The sequence below is a fragment of the Myotis lucifugus genome, unplaced genomic scaffold (assembly GCF_000147115.1).
Source record: "Myotis lucifugus unplaced genomic scaffold, Myoluc2.0 scaffold_425, whole genome shotgun sequence".
NCBI lineage: Eukaryota > Metazoa > Chordata > Mammalia > Chiroptera > Vespertilionidae > Myotis > Myotis lucifugus.
This window is the reverse complement of record NW_005871473.1, coordinates 531680-539611: the sequence shown is the minus strand read 5'-3', so window position 1 is coordinate 539611 and position 7932 is coordinate 531680. Positions and strand designations below refer to the sequence as shown.

General features: G+C 51.5%; 1 protein-coding gene across 1 annotated transcript in view; it reads left to right on the top strand.

Annotated features, from left to right (window-relative positions):
* LOC106694369 (cytosolic carboxypeptidase 4-like) overlaps positions 1 to 7932 on the top strand; it is a 68224-nt gene that overhangs the window by 46120 nt on the left and 14172 nt on the right. Inside the window, exon 7 of the mRNA XM_023744047.1 lies at positions 5725 to 5933. Within this exon, the coding sequence (XP_023599815.1) occupies positions 5725 to 5933 (209 nt within the window). The remainder of the gene's footprint in view (positions 1 to 5724; positions 5934 to 7932) is intronic.

Here is a 7932-nt window from a genome sequence, read left to right as displayed (position 1 = left end):
GCCTGGCGGGAGCGGTTTTTATCTTCCCCCTCCCTCACCTTCTTCATCTATTTTTAATTTGGCAGCTTGGAAACCAGCTGCTGCGATTGTAATATTTGTTTCTCTGTAGGGAGCTCAGGGCCTGTGGGTAAGAAGTGAACTTTAATAAAACTTATAAATAAATAAAAATACAAGCGCCTCCCCCCCTCCCCCCAAAACATACATCTCTGTCAGCTCTGAGCCCAGAGAAAGCCACGCAACACACAGCGCTTCTGTAACCGGACAGTCCATGGGTCCCGGCTGCCGGTCACTCCCTGAGCCCGTTCAGCAGAGACAGGGTGGAATCCTACTTGAGCGTTGATTCCAATCCTGCCCGCAGCGTGGGGGAGCAGCAGGGCACCCACAAACATCTGCTCTGCCCCCACCATAAACCAGCTGCTGATGGTGGGTAGAAGGACAAAGACTACATGGGAAGTCGGTCAAAGGGTGATGCCAAATAGGCAGTTTATAGGTAAGCAGGCTGGAGATTTGCAAAGGCCTGTGCGTATGCAAAGGCTGGGGATCTGCAAAGGCCTGTGGGTATGCAAAGGCTGGGGGTTTGCAAAGGCCTGTGGGTATGCAAAGGCTGGGGGTTTGCAAAGGCCTGTGGGTTTGCAAAGACTGGGTGTCTGCAAAAGCCTGTGCGTATGCAAAGGCTGGGGGTCTGCAAAGGCCTGTGGGTATGCAAAGGCTGGGGGTTTGCAAAGGCCTGTGGGTATGCAAAGGCTGGGGGTTTGCAAAGGCCTGTGGGTGTGCAAAGGCTGGGGGTTTGCAAAGGGCTGTGGGTGTGCAAAGGCTGGGGGTCTTCAAAGGGCCTGTGCTTTGAGGGGTCCGGAAAACAGGGAAAATCCCTTTGACATCCCAAGGATATGTCACCATAGAGGCTCCGTTAAGGTAAAGATGGACCTTTGCCAGGGCAGATACCGGCCTGGGGCATGGCTACCCACCATACACTGCTTTCAGTTACAGTTTTAAGTTCAGACCATCCTCCGTGGTGACTTGAGGTCTGTGAGTTTGCAAAGGCCGCCGCCCAGGCCTCCCCCGAGCTCGCCAGGTTGGCACGTGGGTCTTTCCGTCCACAGCAGTTTTAGAGGCGCCTGGAAGTTTGCAGAAGTTGGGGTGTGTGTGTGTGTGGGGGGGGGCGCGTTGGGGGAGTGCTGGGAATAGGAAAGTAGGTTAGTCGAGGAAGGGAGACAGGAGAGCGGAGGGAGACAGCGATGCCAGCGATGCAAGAGAGCTAATGGGCAGGAAGACGAGACGCGGTCGACTTTGTGCAAATGCGGAATCGCAGAATCGCAGGCTCCATCCATCAGGGGGGGGGGCGGGCGTGACAGCGCAGTGTCTGCTGTTTATTGGGCTCCTCGGACGTCAGCCACGGCACCCGAATCCGGTCTGTGGAGGAGGCTGGGTGACCACCCCATTTTACAGGTGAGGGGACTGAGGTTTGGGAAGCCGAGGCCGCGCACACAGCCTGTGGGCCGAGGAGTTTACCCGCCAGGCCCTGGGGCCCGAGCCCTGTGTGTGCCAGGAAGAGATGAACGAGGGTTAGGGTTTTTATTTTGTTTGTTTGCTTTTTAGCTTAAAGAAGATAAGACCCAAAGCTGAGAGGAAGCTAAATAAATAGTTTCTAAGTATTAGAAGGATTTGGGGGGCCGGAGCATCTGTCATTTAGTTTTTTCATTCTCTCTCTCTCTCTCTCTTTTTTTTTTTTAACAGAGAGGAAGGGAGAGGGATAGAGAGTTAGAAACATTGATGAGAGAGAAACATCGATCAGCTGCCTCTTCCACACTCCCTACTGGGGATGTGCCCGCAACCAAGGTACATGCCCTTGACCGGAATCGAACCCGGGACCCTTCAGTCCCCAGGCCGACGCTCTATCCACTGAGCCACACCGGTTAGGGCTCGTTCTCTCTATTTAAAATATATTTGTATTGATTTCAAAGAGGAAGGGAGAGAGAGATGGAAACATCAGTGATGGGAGAGAATCATGGATCGGCTGCCTCCTGCACGCCCCACACTGGGGATCGAGCCTGCAACCCGGGCACGTGCCCTGACCGGAATTGAACCGTGACCTCCTGGTTCCTAGGACGATGTTCAACCACTGAGCCACACCGGCCGGGCTGTCATTTAGTTCTTTAGAAAAGAGCGTCCACCCCATCTAAGCGTCTGAATGGGACCAGCAGGAGGCACCCCATCGCCAGGCGGCTGTGCCAGGGCCCAGTCTCTGCCATGAGGTTTAGCAGCATCCGATGAGGTTGGCGATGATGGGCTGGATGGAGAGAAAGGGAACGAGGGCGGGAAGAATCATAGATTCTATTGTATCAGCCCCGCTCAACTTGGAACATGACTTTTTCCCCCCTTGGCTTAAAGTTCTGACTTCCCCACCAAATTTTTTTTTTTTGTCTTTTGCGTAAGTACATCAAGTATTTTTTAAAATATGTTTTTATTGATGTCAGAGAGGAAGGGAAAGGGAGAGAGAGAGAAAGAAACGTCAGTGATGAGAGAGAATCATGGATCCGCTGCCTCCTGCACGCCCCCTACTGGGGATCGAGCCCGCAACCCGGGCATGTGCCCTGACCGGGAGTCCAACTGTGACCTCCTGGTTCATAGGTGGACGCTCAACCACTGAGCCACGCCGGCCGGGCCATAAAATATTTTTAAAAGTGTGAGCTAAAAGAATACCACCATCCCCCTTGCTTCCCATCCCCATCCCCTCTGTCCGACCCCATAGTTGGGTGGGCTGACTGGTACGGGCCTTGCAGTTCCTCTTGCTGCCAGGTGGTGGCGCTGTTCTGTTAGTTATCTGGGCCACGCTAGTCCAATATTTATTGGAGGCGAGTCATTTGTTTATCGGGAGGTTATTTTAATCTAATTTTGCCCGCATTTGCCATTCCACACTATCTGCTCTTCCCAGCGTGAGCCGCTAGCCCGTCTTGAAGGAAATTAGCAGATGACGGTCTCGGAGGCATTGGCTCAGCCATTATTTAAGGGAGTGGGGAGGAGGCGGGTGCGTGGAGCCAGGGGCTGGAGGGGCCTCTGGAATTGGTTGTGCTCCCTGGGAGGTTAGCAGGATTAGAAAGGACTTGGGGAGGGCGGGAGGGGGGGAGGGGGAAGGGGAGGGGAGGCTTCCAGCAGCAGCTTTTGGGGGGGCTGCCTCAGATAAACAGCCCCAAGTCTTGCAGTTACCTTTCCCCAACTCCCTCGCACCTTTCGGATAACCTGCATCTTCCTGACCTTCACGGCCAAGGTCAAAGGCAGCACTGACACGCCCGTCGGCCTTCCCACCGTCCACACGCGTCCTCCTCCCCTTCCATAATATGCCTCATGAACTGTTTCCTGGAGGAAGCGGGCAGGAGGGTGGGGAGTGGGGGAGAAAATGTGTGTTAGAGCATCCTCGGTGACTACGGAGCGTGATGTTTGATTATAGACTGTGGCCCAGCGGCGTGGCTCAGTGGTTGAGCTTTGACCTATGAACCAGAAGGTCATGGCTCGATCCCCGGTCAGGGCACACGCCCAGTTTGCAGGCTCGATCCCCAGTAGGGGGCGTGCAGGAGGCAGCCGATCCATGATTCTCTCTCATCATTGATGATTCTCTCTCCCTCTCCCTCTGCCTTCCTCTCTGTCATCAATTAAAAAAATATATTAAAAAAATATTAAGAAGTAGGATTCCCCCTCCCCTTTAGAAAATTTTAGCAGGAAGCCATTTACGTAAGCAAACCAAAGTACCGCTGGTCTGTTTTGAGGAGGGTTGGGGGACCTGCCCTGGCCCACCCCCAATCTTCCAGCTCCCCCCATTTCCCTCGCTCTTTGGGCTCCCTCAGAGAAGCCCTGTGTTCCTCCCAAATGTTCTAGAGTCCTCCACGTTGCTGACCCCAGTGACCTTCATTTCATCCACCCTTTGCCTCTTCTCTATTTATATTCGCTCTCTGTCTGTGCGATGCAGGTCCTCTTGTCGGGTTTCAGATAAGTATGGGCTTTAGCAAAACTCCCCAAGCTATTCCCAGAGAAAGATCGACTGATGTGAGGTGATGGGGAGGTGGGGGGTGGGCGGAGGGATGGCTATTTCCGATGTTAGTAAACATGACCGCTTACTGAGGATTAACAGGAAATCATGAATAAAGTCACTGGGATTTGATAAGGGTTTTGTTTGTTTTTCTCTCAGATACTTAAAGATTTCCCCCCCTCCCCATTATCCCCCTCATCCCTCCAAAAAGTATGAAGGTCGTTAGGATAGAACGCACCCTTACACAGATAAAAACAAAAGTCCTTCATCTCCCACGTGGCGCCTCCGGGCACTGTTTTAGCCAATCTGGCATCTTCTCAGCGGGCGATTCTTCCCTTTAATACAGTGGTTCTCAACCTTCTGGCCCTTTAAATACAGTTCCTCATGTTGTGACCCAACCATAAAATTATTTTCTTTTTTTAAAAAATATATAGTTTATTGATTTTTTACAGAGAGGAAGGGAGAGGGATAGAGTTAGAAACATCGATGAGAGAGAAACAATGATCAGCTGCCTCCTGCACACTCCCCCTACTAGGTATGTGCCTGCAACCAAGGTACATGCCCTTGGCCGGAATCGAACCTGGGACCCTTGAGTCCGCAGGCCGACGCTCTATCCACTGAGCCAAACCGGTTAAGGCCATAAAATTATTTTCGTTGCTACTTCATAACTGTCATGTTGCTACTGTGATGAATCGTCATGTAAATATCTGATATGCAGGAGGGTCTTAGGCGACCCCTGTGAAAGGGCCGTTCGACCGCCAAAGGGGTCTCGACCCACAGGTTGAGAACCGCTGCTTTAATACCTCCCACTTAATCTTCCGTTTTCTTTTAAACGTCAGCTACCGGGCAGGCTGGGCCTCATGTAGGCGGCCAAGAGCTCGGAGCGCGTTGTGGCCGGGACGGGCCCAGGAGAAGGAGGTTTCTGATGCGGCAGAATAATTCATTCAAGGAGGAATGAAGGCGATGGAAGCCTTCCCCCAAGAGATGACGAGTGAATAAAGCTCATCTCTCTCAGGGCAGGGTCCTGGCTGAATGAAATGTTGAAAAGCGTAAAAAAAAAAAAAAATTAAAAAGGAAAACCAACTGAAGAAATGGTCAAAAATCTCAGAGGGGCTTCGTCAGGCCTGACCATTTAGAATTTGACAAACAAGCAGGAAAGAAAGAGAGAGAGAGAGAGAGAGAGAGAGAGAGAGAGAGAGAGAGACTGAAAAAGATTTATTAATATGAGAAAACCCTTCTGGGATAAAGCACTGAATTTTCAGGTTATGTTTTCACTCCTGTGTACTTATGTGGTCTGAGGGAAGGGTCTGAAATTCATGCTTATCTGATTCAGCTCAGGGGATCTTTCCTAAACACTTGGCTAGAAGCATGTATTGTCTCTCTCTCTTTTTTTAATAGAGAGAGAGGGAGAGAGAGAGAAAGAGAGAGAGAGGTGTTGTTCCACTTATTCATGCATTCATTGGCCGATCCTTGTATGTGCGCTGCCCGGGGATTGAACCCATAACCTTGGTGTATCAGGATGATGCTCTAACCCACTGAGCCACCTGGCCAGGGCTTGGTGATGCACATTAATCGCTCGATGCGGTGGCACCGGCCAGTGTTTTCCGCTGGACAGTTATGACCATTCCCTTTGTCATTAACAAGTGTCTCCGGTGCCCCCAGGGGAGCCTGTGACCGACATCGCCTTTTCCCGTTGGTTTCAGAGTCTAACAGCCGCAGGGTGGTGAACAGGGGCTACGTCGCCAGCTTGCTCCGGCTGCATCAGGACTGGCACAGCCACGACACGGCCAACAGCTACCTGCCGATCCGCCGGGCACTTCTGCTCTGCCTCAAGCACATTGCCACCCTCCAGTCTGGCAGGGAGGCCTTCCTGGCAGCGCAGGGCATGGAGATCCTCTTTAGTAGCACACAGGTAACCAGCGCGGGAGTCCCTTCTGTGTCAGAGATGGTTATGATGGTGATGGTGGTTATGATGCTGATGGTGATGCTGATGGTGATGGTGGTGGTTATGATGCTGATGGTGATGCTGATGGTGATGCTGATGATGATGATGGTGGTGATGGTGGTTATGATGCTGATGGTGATGATGATGGTGATGGTGGTTATGATGCTGATGGTGATGATGGTGGTGATGGTGGTTATGATGCTGATGGTGATGCTGATGGTGATGCTGATGGTGGTGATGGTGGTTATGATGCTGATGGTGATGATGATGGTGATGGTGGTTATGATGCTGATAGTGATGCTGATGGTGGTGATGGTGGTTATGATGCTGATGGTGATGATGGTGGTGATGGTGGTGATGATGATGGTGATGGTGATGATGATGGTGACAGTGATAAGGAAGAGGAGGAGGAGAGGTTTGTGTTGAGCACTCACAATGGCCTAGGCTGGCTTCATAGCTCACCACTGCATTTGAAACCAGTGGCCTCACCCGAGGTCCACTTCTGTCCACTACACCAGCGGCTCTCCAAGTTGCGCGCACAGCAGAGTCCCTGGAGAGCTGCAGGGGCCCCTTCCTCAGAGTTACCGATTCCATAGGTCGGGGGCGGAGCCTGGGAATTTGCATCCCTAACAGGTTCCTAAGTGATGCTCAGCCTGTTGGTCTGGGCCTCACACTTTGAAAACCAGTGTCCTGAACTGTTTTTTATCTGTGTTTGTGACGTAACCACAAACCCACTGGGGGGGTTTGAGAAAGAACTATTTTTGAGTCCTTCCCACAGCCTTTGTTTATCATATTGTTCTTTGCCTTTCTGCGGAGGCCCTGAAACACGTTGAGATGGTCGTGAGTTTGGAGAAAGGGGTGATAGCAGATTGGCTCTCTGTCGCCTAAGACTGAAGCTCAACATGTTACCTGTGATCAGCTGTCTCCCTCCCCTCTCTTCCTCCTCTCTGATCAGTTCTCTCTTCTCCCAAATGCTCATACTTCCCACTGAGCACTTGAAATCCCCTGGCAAGTCCCAGAGGTGAAAGAGCCTCAACGAATTCATTTTCCACAGAGGCTGTTCCTGTTGTTGGTTCCGGACACCTGAACGGCACCCCTTGAGCACACAGGAGGGGAGATAGCCGTTTTGATTACAGGAAGGCGTTTCCGGTTTGAGAGCTGGCGTACTTTGATCATATTTCAGAGTCATTTGGGTAGCTTGAATTTGTGGCTTAATTTTTGTTAAATGTTTTTGGCATTACGTTCTTTCATGTGGAGCGACCTGTAACGCGGGGCTGAAGATACCGTCATGTGACCTCACTATAACCAGGGGTGGGGAACGTCCGGCCCGCGGGCCGTGTAAGGCACGCAAAATCATTAGGTCTGGCCCTGCCAAGGCATCAGGGGCGAGTTAATGAGACGTTTGACCAAACAGAGCAGGCTAATTTGTAAGTTGATCATTTTGTACGGCCCACGGATGATGTTATAAATATCCACATGGCCCTTGGCAGAAAAAAGGTTCCCCACCCCTGGCCTAGTTGGTCACCCCACCCTGTGGCGGGCTCTCAGCATCCTCTACTACCTACTCCCGCGACTCAATGGCCTCAGAAACCCCGTAGGAATGTCCAACGGGAGGCTCACCCTGGTCAGCTTTGTGGGCCAAGTCAGTAGATAAAACATTTACTAAGAGACTGAAGAAAACGGCCATTTCTTTTTTCTTTTTGGCCAAAGAGATAACCAAACTCCTCCCAACTTTCTCTCTCGGTTTTCTAAACTTGTCTTCACGTTTGTCACAGTGTCTGAAAAGAAGGGTCTTGTCATGTTCCCTCCATATCAAAAGGTCACATTTGGCCCTAACTGGTTTGGCTCAGTGGATAGAGCGTCGGCCTGCGGACTGAAAGGTCCCAGGTTCGATTCCGGTCAAGGGCATGTACCTGCGTTGTGAGCACATCCCCAGTAGGGGGTGTGCAGGAGGCAGCTGATCGAT